This window comes from Phyllobates terribilis, unplaced genomic scaffold, assembly GCF_046119375.1.
Source record: "Phyllobates terribilis strain yellow unplaced genomic scaffold, ASM4611937v1 Scaffold_171__1_contigs__length_4068163, whole genome shotgun sequence".
Classification (NCBI taxonomy): domain Eukaryota; kingdom Metazoa; phylum Chordata; class Amphibia; order Anura; family Dendrobatidae; genus Phyllobates; species Phyllobates terribilis.
The window spans coordinates 519,730-532,970 of NW_027362931.1; the positions used below are offsets into that span (position 1 = coordinate 519,730).

Consider the following 13,241-nt stretch of genomic DNA (forward strand, 5'->3'; position numbering starts at 1 on the left):
GCTGGGAGACCACTAGGAACCGGGGAAATAGGTTCTGAGCTTCTGAGCGTCATAGAGATATCATATTTGATATCCATCTTCATGAATAGTGGTGACGGCAAACATGATGTCTCCATCTTGGATGTGGGACCCCCCATACCAAGATATGAAATCTAAAGAATTTTTATGTCTTATGCAGCTGGGTGGGTTCACAAAACCGAGCCCCGTGTGAGGTAAACAACATGGGTGTCTCCTAATGTTTTGGCCCCTTACTAAAAACCAGAACGGCCATTTTAATTCAAGAAAGAATCACATCTAATTTCCGGGGAGCCGTCCCCCCCACAGAATCTGAGACCATCACCCCGTGGCGCAGGTTTTGCTATTCTTTATCCTTTTTATTTTAATAACTGTTTATGCATATATGTACATTGTCTCTTTTATAATATCTTGTATATCTTTTGTAAACACTGCCCACTTTCGGGAGTAAATCATTATTATTTACCAGCTTCGTTCTTCTTGTCCTATGTCGAGTAAACACGTTCCTCACCCGCTAATTCACGTTACCTAACGGGTACCCGATCCACCTGTTAAGCGATCGGTGGTGGCAGTATACCAGTATTTATGTGATATTGTGGTTTGAGGGTGGCTGGTCGGAGGTATATATACGTTCCTGGAAGGAACTGGTGGTATATATACATCCTGTCACATCACGTGCCACAATAGTCTACATAAATTAGAGCAGCTGCGCCCGTGCTTATCCTCGGTCAACACCATGTTTGACCAGCAGGATAAGGGGGCGCCAGAGGGCTGCAAGGTCTGACTAAGTGTTTTTTATGACAGTGGTAAAGGACATATTGATATTCATGCTATAGCAACTCCATTTTGTCTGTTTGTTTCAAAATCATGTTATTATCACTCCTTGCATAACATACTTCTTTCCTTCTTTTCTCATGCTTTACATGGAACTTTCTCACACTAACTTTTTCTCACAAGAACATTTTGTCAGACACCCCGCTCCTGTTATCTAACTAGTCTAGGCCAGGATTGACCTTGTAAATTTCCATCGTGCTTCGAACTAACGATGATAATATGACCATATATGTGTTTCCGTAATAATTGCACTAACATTGGCTCAAGCCTTTAGTATTGTAGTATGGCTGTAGGTGACTGGCTATTGATATACTCAAAACAATATAAAATGCTAAGCAAAATAAACGGGATCAGAGATTCGTTTAATCCTCCCATACAGAGCACTGTCTCCGTCTGGTTCCCTGTTGGATTGCGCAATCAACATAATAATTTGACACTCACTTGGTCAACCGTGAAGGGCCATTGCCCTCCCTCAACATTGTCACTAACTTGTTCATTCCAGGCCTAGAAAACTTGGTGCCGTCCTTTAAAATTATGGAGGCCATACAAAATAATAGATGTAGTAGCTTTTGATGTGGGGTGTACTCATTTTTGCATCAACTAATTTGAGTAAAACTGAAGATTTTGTAATGAGAGTTATATTAATAACCTTACTTTCATGTTTTGATTACAAAAGAAATGTTCTATGAAACTTAGTGTTGGCAAAATTTTATGAATTGATCTTGTGTTCAGTGAGATATTAAATAAAATCTTACTCATCAAAGGGGGTGTACTCATTTATGCTGAACAATGTTTATTAAACTTTATAAAACACAGTGAACATAATTACACTTTCTTTCCCGTAAGACATCTCTCATGTTTTACAAGGTGTGATTTATATATAAAAGATTTCCCACATTCTCAACATGAATACGGCTTCTCTCCTGTGTGAATTCTTTGATGTTTGACAAGATCCAATTTATATATAAAACATTTCCCACATTCTGAACAAGAAAATGTTTTTTCTCCTGTATGAATTCTCTCATGTGCAGCAAGTTGATATTTATGTATAAAAGATTTCCCACATTCTGAACATGAATACGGCTTTTCTCCTGTATGAATTATCTTATGAGCAGAAAGATTTGATTTACGCATAAAAAATTTCCCACATTCTGAACATGAATACGGCTGCTCTCCTGTGTGAATTTTCTCGTGTGTCACAAGTTTTGATTTCTCTGTAAAGCATTTCCCACATTCTGAACATGAATATGGCTTCTCTCCTGTGTGAATTCTCTGATGTCTAATAAGACTTCCTTTACCTGTGAAGGACTTTCCACATTCTGAACATGAATACGGCTTTTCTCCTGTGTGATTTCTCTGATGTATAACAAGATGTGATTTATCTGGAAAGCACTTTCTACACTGTAAACATGAAAAAGGTTTTTCTCCTGTGTGAATTCTTTGATGTGCAACAAGGTCTGATTTACTTCTACAACATTTCCCACATTCTGAACATGAAAATGGTTTCTCTCCTGTATGAATTCTCTGATGGTAAATAAGACTAAAGTTATTGGTGAACGACTTTCCACATTCTGAACATGAATACGGCTTCTCTCCTGTGTGAATTCTCTGATGTCTAACAAGTTGTGATTTATCTGGAAAGCAGCTTCTACATAGTAAACATGAAAACGGTTTTTCTCCTGTGTGAATTCTTTGATGTTTAACCAGCTCTGATTTACTTCCAAAACATTTCCCACATTCCGAACATGAATATGGCTTCTCTCCTGTATGAATTCTCTGATGTGTAATAAGATCCCTTTTATGTTTGAAGGACTTCCCACATTCCGAACATGAAAATGGTTTTTCTCCCGTGTGAATTCTCTCATGTATAACAAATTGTGATTTATAGGTAAAGAATTTCCCACATTCTGAACAGGAGTATGGCTTTTTTCCTTTGTGCTTTCTTTGTGTTACAAAATCTGAGCTTTTTGTAAATTTCTTGTCACACTGAAATCTTGAATCCACTTTGCCCCCTAGACTTTTGGTAATAATGAGAGATTGCTCAGGAGATGATTCCTCATGATTAGGAGGATTATAAGAAAGTGAAGTGCTGTGAAGTCCAGGAGGTGCAGGAAGGGTGATGAGGTTTCCTCCATTAGAGTGCTTCCTGATATCTTCTTTTTTACAATTTAGTGATGAACCGTTATTCTCACAAGGATTTCCTATCAGGATGAAAGATAAATTAGATGAGATTTTTTTTCTTCAACACAAAAGAGATTTCTGAATGTATTTTCTGGATCTCACAATGAAGACCCTCGTCAGTGAAAGTACCGGTAATAAGGAGGACAACTACATGCCATAACATTAACACAATGACGGGCAAAGTGAATGACACTTATAAACTGGTGACATTGGCACAAGTCAGGGGTGGCAGAGATTAGACAGCAAATAGTTCTTTAAGTGGTAATTACTGATGACAGGTTCCCTTAATGTACCTCCAGTGCCATTTCACTCTCTCAAGCTTCGTATCTTGGCCTTAGTATAGAAAAGTGTCCACGTAATTAAAGAAGTTGTCCACTACTATTAAAAATGCCCCCAATGTAATTAACCCGTTGAGAGAAGATTTTTTTTAATTACCTAGCTTTGTCTTTATTGGCTGTGAGCGGCGCTATCGCTGGCCACTCACCGGCATCACGCGACCCTCGGCCTCAGCCGGCTCTTGCTTCCCCTGATGTCACGTCAAGTGAGGCGTGACTCGGTGATGCGATCCCCGCGGTGGATGCCGGGCTGTGGGTGGGGTTTCCCCAAGCGTCACACCCAGCGTCCACCGCGCACTTTCCCAATGAATACAAGGTAATTGTGATTCACAAAATGTTATACAATTGAACGGTGAAGAAAAAAAAATTACATTTTTACCACTATAATGTTATTTTATCCCCAGATTTTACATTTTCACAAAGGAAAATGGGTAAAAATGACCACATAATTTGTTATACAATTTCTGCTGAACAAGGCAATACCCCATATGTGGCTGTACTGTACTGCTTAGCCACAAGGCGAGACTCGGGAGGGACGGAGCGCTATTTGACTCTTGGGAGAACAAACTTTAGTAGAACAGTTTGCAGACTCCATATACAGAGCCCCAAAGTGGCAAAAGAGCAGAATCCCCCCTCAAGTGACACCAGTTTGGAAATTACACCCCTATGGAAATGTATCTACAGGAGTAGTGATGAATTTGACTCCATGGGTGCTTTCCAGAAACGAGCAGTAATGGATGTTGCGAAGTGAAAATGCAAATATTTCATTATAGTGGCCAGTACATTGTAGTGTCCGGTACATTGTAGTGCCCTTACGTTGTAGCGCCCAGTACATGATTCCCAGCTAGTGCTTTCTGGAGAAATAAATTGGCTCTCCCCGCTACAGTAATGCCAAACATGTGGATGCTAACTGCACACGGTGGGGCCCAGGAGGAGGGGGCATTTGGATTTGGGAGCGCAGATGTCACTGGATTTCTTTAAGTGGGAGCCAAGTCACTTTTCCAGAGCCTTTGTGCTACCAGTAATATGGACACCCCCTATATTACTGTTTACAGATGATGAACCTGAGTGGGGACTTGTTTTTTGTGGGTTGAGTAGAAGCTCTTAATGGTGGCATTTTGGGGTACAGAACATTTTGGATCATATTTATCCTGTGCTGTACGCTGAACACTTACAGTGGGTACGGGAAGTATTCAGACCCCTTTACATTTTTCACTCTTTGTTTCATTGCAGCCATTTAGTAAATTCTAAAAAGTTCCTTTATTTTTCTCATTAAAGTACACTCTGCACCCCATCACATGGTCATAAGTATTCAAATCCTTCGCTCAGACACTCATATTTAAGTCACATGCTGTCCATTTCCTTGTGATCCTCCTTGAGATGGTTCTACTCCTTCATTGGAGTCCAGCTGAGTTTAATTAAACTTATAGGACTTGATTTTGAAAGACACACACCTGTCTATATAAGACCTTACAGCTCACAGTGCATGTCAGACCAAATGAGAATCATCAGCTCAAAGGAACTGCCCAAGGAGCTCAGAGACAGAATTGTGGCAAGGCACAGATCTGGCCAAGGTTTCAAAAGAATTTCGGCATTAATCAAGGCTCCTAAGAGCACAGTGGCCTCCATAATCCTTAAATGGAAGAAGTTTGGGACCACCAGAAGTCTTCCTAGACCTGGCCGTCCAGCCAAACTGAGCAATCGTGGGAGAAGAGCCTTGGTAGGAGAGGTAAAGAAAAACCCCAAGATCACTGTGGCTAAGCTCCAGCGATGCAGTAGGGAGAAAGCTCACAAAAGTCAACGATCACTGCAGCCCTCCACCAGTCGGGCCTTTATGGCAGAGTGGCCAGATGGAAGGATCTACTCAGTGCAAGACATATGAAAGCCCGCATAGAGTTTGCTCAAAAACACATGAAGGACTCACAGATTATGAGAAATAAGATTCTCTGGTCTGATGAGACGAAGATAGAACTTTTTGGTGATAATTCTAAGCGGTATGTGTGGAGAAAACCTGGCACTGCTCATGACCTGCCCAATACAATCCCTACAGTGAAACATGGTGGAGGCAGCATCATGCTATGGGGGTATTTTTCAGCTGCAGAGACAGGATGACTGGTTGCAATTGAAGGAAACACGAAAGCAGCCAAGTACAGAGATATCCTGGATGAAAACCTCTTCCAGAGTGCTCTGGAGCTCAGACTTGGCCGAAGGTTCACCTTCCAACAAGACAGTGACCCTAAGCACACAGCTAAAATGACAAAGGAGTGGCTTCAGAACAACTCTGTGACCATTCTTGACTGGCCCAGCCAGAGCCCTGACCTAAACCCAATTGAGCATCTCTGGAGAGACCTGAAAATGGCTGTCCACCAACGTTCACCATCCAACCTGATGGAACTGGAGAGGATCTGTAAGGAAGAATGGCAGAGGATCCCCAAATCCAGGGGTGAAAAACTTGTTGCATCATTCCCAAGAAGACTCATGGCTGTACTAGCTCAAAAGGGGCTTTTACTCAACACTGAGTAAAGCGTCTGAATACTTATGACCATGTGATATTTCAGTTTTTCTTTTTTAATAAATTTGCAAAATTTTCTACATTTCTTGTTTTTTTCAGTCAAGATGGGGTGCAGAGTGGACTATAATGAGAAAAAAATAAACTTTTTAGAACTTACCGAATAGCTGCAATGAAACAAAGAGTGAAAAATGTAAAGGGGTCTGAATACTTTCCGTACCCACTGTACATCGGGGTTTCCATCTAAATCTACAAAATACACGATTCAGATGACACCCCCGAGGGATCCATTCAGAATAATGAGGCAGCAGAGTTACACCGGACTCCGTCTAGCCTCTGGTCGACTGCGCTTTTATGCACGCTGAAAAAGATGGACATCACTGGATCATAGGCCAGACGGCGTCCACAGCGCCTCATTATACGGAATCTTCCCCCGGGGTTCTGTCCGAATCGCAAGCTCAGTCATTTATATGGCAGCATGAGACTTGTGTAAGAATAATACGAAAATAAAAGATGGAAGTAATATTAAAAAACACAATTAGGAAAATTAAAAATGTGCTTCTTAAATCATTAAGAAGAGGTGTGAATGCGGCCCAGTTATTCATCGGTGCGCAACCGGACTCTGTACAAGAGCAGCCGCGCCATCACCGGACGCTTCTGCTGTGATGTGGACGGCGGATAAAGCTTCACTGCACCGGAGACTTCATACAATATCACACACCGGTCATCGTCAGGCGCCGCTAATCATAGTCACATGCCAATCATCATCGTCATACGCCAGTCATCATCATCACACGCCGCTAATCATAGTCACATGCCAATCATCATCATCATACGCCAGTCATCATAATCACACGCCGCTAATCATAATCACATGCCAATCATCATCGTCATACGCCAGTCATCATCATCATCACACGCCGCTAATCATAGTCACATGCCAATCATCATCATCATACGCCAGTCATCATCATCACACGCCGCTAATCATAGTCACATGCCAATCATCGTCATACGCCAGTCATCATCATCATCACACGCCGCTAATCATAGTCACATGCCAATCATCATCATGATACGCCAGTCATCATCATCACACGCCGCTAATCATAGTCACATGCCAATCATCATCGTCATACGCCAGTCATCATCATCACACGCCGCTAATCATAGTCACATGCCAATCATCGTCATACGCCAGTCATCATCATCACACGCCGCTAATCATAGTCACATGCCAATCATCATCATCATACGCCGCTAATCATAGTCACATGCCAATCATCATCATCATACGCCAGTCATCATCATCACACGCCACTAATCATAGTCACATGCCAATCATCATCGTCATACGCCAGTCATCATCATCACACGCCGCTAATCATAGTCACATGCCAATCATCATTGTCATACGCCAGTCATCATCATCATCACACGCCGCTAATCATAGTCACATGCCAATCATCATCATCACACGCCGCTAATAATAGTCACATGCCAATCATCATCATCATACGCCAGTCATCATCATCACACGCCGCTAATCATAGTCACATGCCAATCATCATCGTCATACGCCAGTCATCATCATCACACGCCGCTAATCATAGTCACATGCCAATCATCATCATCATACGCCGCTAATCATAGTCACATGCCAATCATCATCATCATACGCCAGTCATCATCATCATCACACGCCGCTAATCATAGTTACATGCCAATCATCATCATCATACGCCAGTCATCATCATCACACGCCGCTAATCATAGTCACATGCCAATCATCATCGTCATACGCCAGTCATCATCATCACACGTCACTAATCATAGTCACATGCCAATCATCATCGTCATACGCCAGTCATCATCATCACACGCCGCTAATCATAGTCACATGCCAATCGTCATCGTCATACGCCAGTCATCATCATCACACGCCGCTAATCATAGTCACATGCCAATCATCATCGTCATACGCCAGTCATGATCATCACACACCGCTAATCATCATCATCACACGCCGGTCATCATCATCATCACACGCCGGTCATTATTACACACCTGTGGAAACATCTACAGGAATCTCCTCCTTCCCGTCACTCACACACGGCTGATCCTCCCTCGTCATCGCTTCTTCTTCTGTCTCGTCCTTCACTTTATTCTTAGTCGGATCTTCCTCCTGATATATCAGATGTAACAATCAGCACAATACAAGAAGCCACCAAAATCTGTGACATCTATGACCTCGATCAGAAATGTCCCCCCATATACAGATCCGGTACAGGGCTCAGCACCGTCTACCTGATGATCCTCCGGGATGTTGTGATTCTCCTCTGGACAGTCCTGGGGATACAGAGGACGGGGACATCTCTCTGGTGGATTTCTTTCCATGAGTCCATCTGTAGGAAACACATAGTGACAGAATACAGTGACATGTAAAAGTTTGGGCACCAATGGTCAAAATTACTGTTATTGTGAACAGTTAAGTTGAAGATGAAATAATCTCTAAACGGCCTAAAGTTACAGATGACATTTCCTTTGTATTTAAGGCAAAACAATAAATAATAAACTATATATATTTTCATCTTTTACATTTAAAAAAAAATTCAATAAGGCAAAATGGGCAAATGCAAAAGTTTTGGCACCCGGCAAGGTTAGTAGCTAGTAGCGCCCCCTTCTGAAAGTATCACAGCTTGTAAATGCTTTTTGTAGCCAGACAATAGTCTTTCAATTCTTGTTTGAGGGATTTTCATTCATTCTTCTTTGGAGAATTCTTCCAGTTCTGTGAGATTCTTGGGTCGTCTTGCATCGTCTGCTATTTTGAGGTCTAGCCACAGATTTTCAATGATGTTCAGATCAGGGGACTGTGAGGGCCATTGTAAAACCTTCAGCTTGCGCCTTTTGAGGTCGTCTATTGTGGATTTTGACATGTGTTTAGTATAGTATCATTATCCATTTGTAGAAGCCATCCTCTTTTTACCTCCAGCTTTTTTGCAGATGGTATTATGTATGTATCAAGAATTTGCTGAAATTTCATGGAATCCATTCTTCCCTCTAACCGTTCCCTGTGCCATTGGCTGCAACACAACCCCAAAGCAGGATTGATCCACCACCATGTTCTTTTACTAAAATTCTGTGCCCTTTTTTCTCCACACAACTTTGATCATTGCTCTATTTTAACCTCATCGGTCCACAAGACTTGTTTACAAAATGCATCAGACCTTCTTAGATGTACTTTTGCATACTTCTGACGCTGAATTTTATGGTGAGGTCGCAGGAGAGGTTTTCTTCTGATGACTCTTCCATGAAGGCCATATTTGTGCAGGTGTCTCTGAAGAGTACAACAATGTTCCACAACTTCAGAGTCTGCTAAATCTTTCTGAAGGTCATTTTCAGTCAAGTGGGGGTTCTGATTTGCCTCTCTAGCAATCCTACTGAAAATTTGCTTGGTCTTCCAGACCTTATCTTGACCTCCACTGTTTCTGTTAACTACCATTTCTTTATTACATTTTGAACCAAGGAAAGGGCAACTTGAAAATGCTTTGCTCATAGCTTTCTCTTGCTTTCTGGGCCTCCACCATTTTTAGAGTGCTAGACAGCGGATTAGAAGAAGCCCTGGCTGCGGTTATTTTGGCACAATGTTAGAGTAAGCTGTGTTTTTATAAAGCTGGAAATTTGCATCACCTGGCCTTTCCTAACGATGATAGTGAACGAGCCATAACCCTAACAGGCTAAGTAAGATCTGAATCATTGGTCAAAGTTATCTGAGCACACAAATGTCCAAGGGTAATACAAAGGAAATGTGTCATCTTTAACTTTAGGTCTTTTAGAGATCATTTCATCTTTAACTTGCTTAACTGGTCACAATAACAGGAATTTGGCCAGGGGTGCCCAAACTTTTACATTCCACTGTAGATTGTGTCATGCAATGATGGAAGTAGTAGTAGATGACCACAGAACAGACATGACAGTCTCCCCTCCTCACCCTGCTGATCGGCCCATATTGCGGTCGCCTCTTGTGCTCCATGTATAACCTCAACCTTAATATCAATCAGATCTTCACCCTAAAAAGAAAAATGTAAGATGAGCTCAGGTCCCATCACTTCATGGTCAGATGTTGTGGGGACTTCAGTGTCATCTACCTGATGATCCTCCGGGATGTTGTGAATCTCCTCTGGACAGTCCTGGGGATACAGAGGACGGGGACATCTCTCTGGTGGATTTCTCCTCCTGGATCCATCTGTGGAGACACAGAGACTGAATACATGACCTGCCGTGTATCTGTCTATATATGAGACTCGTCTCTCAGAACCAGTAATTCTATGTTTATGTATCAGGGAATAAATTACATTGTTGTGGTCCTCACCCCCGGTACCGAGGTCCCAGCACATTGTGGCCTCAAGTATGAAGTGATAATCAGCGAGGCCAAAGCCTAATGCCCTGCACTCGGAGGATGAGGACCCTGAGGAGAGGGACAGAGAAGACCCTCGTCAGTCAGATGGAGGAGCCGTACTAAAAAACACAACTTCTCCAAGTTTCGTCTCCAGGGATGGAACCACAGAGGAGCTGGAGAAAGCTCCACATTTCTATCCATCGGTTTCTTCTCTCCTAATTCACCGTTATGGAGATTGGGGGAAGGACGGTGACCATTTACCAGTGATTGTATTTTTGAGAGCTCATGATGTCACCATGAGGACACGGCCTCCCTCCTGGAAAGGATCCTCTGGGATCACTCAGAGGAGAGAACCTGACTTCCTCCTATTAAAAGACGGGTTACCGCATTTTTCTTCTTCTTTAAATAGAGATAAATCTCAACATTCGCCTCGGTATAAACACTAAAATAGGCAGCAAATGTAGCGTTTGTCTCTAAAGGAGGAAAAAAGGGCACATGTACGACTAACGTACGAAGTCACAGAACCCGGAAGGACGGTGTTGTGGGGAGCACCCGGTACACAGCGGTTAGTGCCCATCACTGTGTAGAAAGGACAACTAGAGAGCAGGCACCGGGGTCATGGGCGCTTACTGATGCACACGGGGAGCCAAGGAGAGATTGTCTGGTCAGACTCCACAGAAAAGCTCCATAATACATATTCTACTGAACAAACATCCCTGTAAGGGAGACTTACACTTATTACCACCAGACCAGGATCTCAGATTGAAGTCCCCATTATTTTTGCTTTGTCTCCCAAAATTAGAACAAATGTTTTTGTTTTATAAAAATAAATCTACCTATCTAATCTATCTACATACATATACACACACACACATATATATATTATTATTTGGCAAAATAAAGTATTATTATTTGGCATTTTCAAGTCAGGATTTATTGCACATGGTAAACGCCAAAAGAAAAAAACACATCAGAAACACCTCCCCAAAACTGCAATGAAAAAACAATGATCAAAAAAAGTCACCAATAAAAAGGTCAACGGCCATTCAAGAAGAGAAGCCCTCACACAGCTCCGATAACGGAAGATAAAGTGATGGGTGTCAGGAACAGTTCTGAAAATGGCAGCAACGTCGTTCTTACCGCCCAATAAATGCTGAGAAACAAAACCCAAAAAGCCAGAAGCCCGACCACGACTGATGACGACATGGAGCCGGCACCGATTCTGAGGGACGGACGAGCGACAGCGGATTAGGGGGAAAATCATCAGTAAATTAACCCCGACTCTGCTGAGTAACAATCCACGACAGACTCAGGTACCGAAAGATCTCACAGGAGAGAACGGACAGAAGCACTGGGACATCTGCAGACAAAATGTGACCGATGCTCTAAGGAAGGTGAAAGATTCTGAAAGAAGCCGCCGAGGACGAAGACTCAAGACTGATGAAGACGACAGCGGAGAAACCGCGACTCACAGATCAGAAGAGAAGAATCAGGGAATGAAAGCAGTGAGAAAATGTAGAGAAAACCAGAGCAAGTCTGGAGAAAAATCATCTATTATAGGACGAGGCCGAGAGACGTCATCACATCCACCGGAGCCAACAAGAGTCTCCTCTCACCTGGTGATGTCAGAGGCCGGAGCTCCTCCATCATCACCTCCTGGTACCGATCCTGGTGTCCTTCTAGATACTCCCACTCCTCCATGGAGAGATAGACAGCGACGTCCTGACACCTTATAGGAACCTGACAACAACGACACCGTCATCACCCAGAATCCTCCAGTGCTGTCCTGTATAATGTCCCAGCAGTCACCTCTCCAGTCATCACCCAGAATCCTCCAGTGCTGTCCAGTATAATGTCCCAGCAGTCACCTCTCCAGTCATCACCCAGAATCCTCCAGTGCTGTCCTGTATAATGTCCCAGCAGTCACCTCTCCGGTCATCACCCAGAATCCTCCAGTGCTGTCCTGTATAATGTCCCAGCAGTCACCTCTCCGCTCATCACCCAGAATCCTCCAGTGCTGTCCTGTATAATGTCCCAGCAGTCATCTCTCCGCTCATCACCCAGAATCCTCCAGTACTGTCCTGTATAATGTCCCAGCAGTCACCTCTCCGGTCATCACCCAGAATCCTCCAGTGCTGTCCTGTATAATGTCCCAGCAGTCACCTCTCCGGTCATCACCCAGAATCCTTCAGTGCTGTCCTGTATAATGTCCCAGCAGTCACCTCTCCGGTCATCACCCAGAAACCTCCAGTGCCGTCCAGTATAATGTCCCAGCAGTCACCTCTCCGGTCATCACCCAAAATCCTCCAGGGCTGTCCTGTATAATGTCCCAGCAGTCACCTCTCCGGTCATCACCCAGAATCCTCCAGTGCTGTCCTGTATAATGTCTCAGCAGTCACCTCTCCGCTCATCACCCAGAATCCTCCAGTGCTGTCCTGTATAATGTCCCAGCAGTCACCTCTCCTATCATCACCCGGAATCCTCCAGTGCCGTCCTGTATAATGTCCCAGCAGTCACCTCTCCGCTCATCACCCAGAATCCTCCAGTGCTGTCCTGTATAATGTCCCAGCAGTCACCTCTCCGCTCAGCAGCTCAATCATCTTGTTGCTGAGCTCTAGGATCTTCTTCTTCTTCCTCTCATGTATCGGGAGGTGAGGGGGAGGCTTTGTGATGGGGTCCGGGCTCCGCCCTCCTGACTCCTGGAGATGGATGATGGGAGTCACACCCTCCCCCGGTGTCTTCCTCACTATTGTGTAATCCTGTGTATGGAGAGAGACACTTAGGGAGAAGAATTCCTTCCCGACTCCAGATCTGACAATCAGTAGAAATCCCGGGATCAATAACCGTCTCCAGTAATCTGGGGCCATAACCTGGATTATTATTACACTCAGGACAGACATCCAGGCCCCTCTACAGCTCTTATAGGGAATCCCCATGACAACTCCTCCTGGCAGAGAGCTGCACACAA

At 43.6% G+C, this 13,241-nt stretch overlaps 1 protein-coding gene across 1 annotated transcript in view; it reads right to left on the bottom strand.

The window, feature by feature from the left end:
• Positions 1 to 1,703: 1,703 nt before the first annotated feature.
• Positions 1,704 to 13,241, bottom strand: part of LOC141212378 (uncharacterized) — a 31,812-nt gene continuing 20,274 nt past the window's right edge. Inside the window, exon 5 of the mRNA XM_073664928.1 lies at positions 1,704 to 2,772. Coding sequence (XP_073521029.1) covers positions 1,750 to 2,772 — 1,023 coding nt within the window. The 3' untranslated portion in view covers positions 1,704 to 1,749. The remainder of the gene's footprint in view (positions 2,773 to 13,241) is intronic.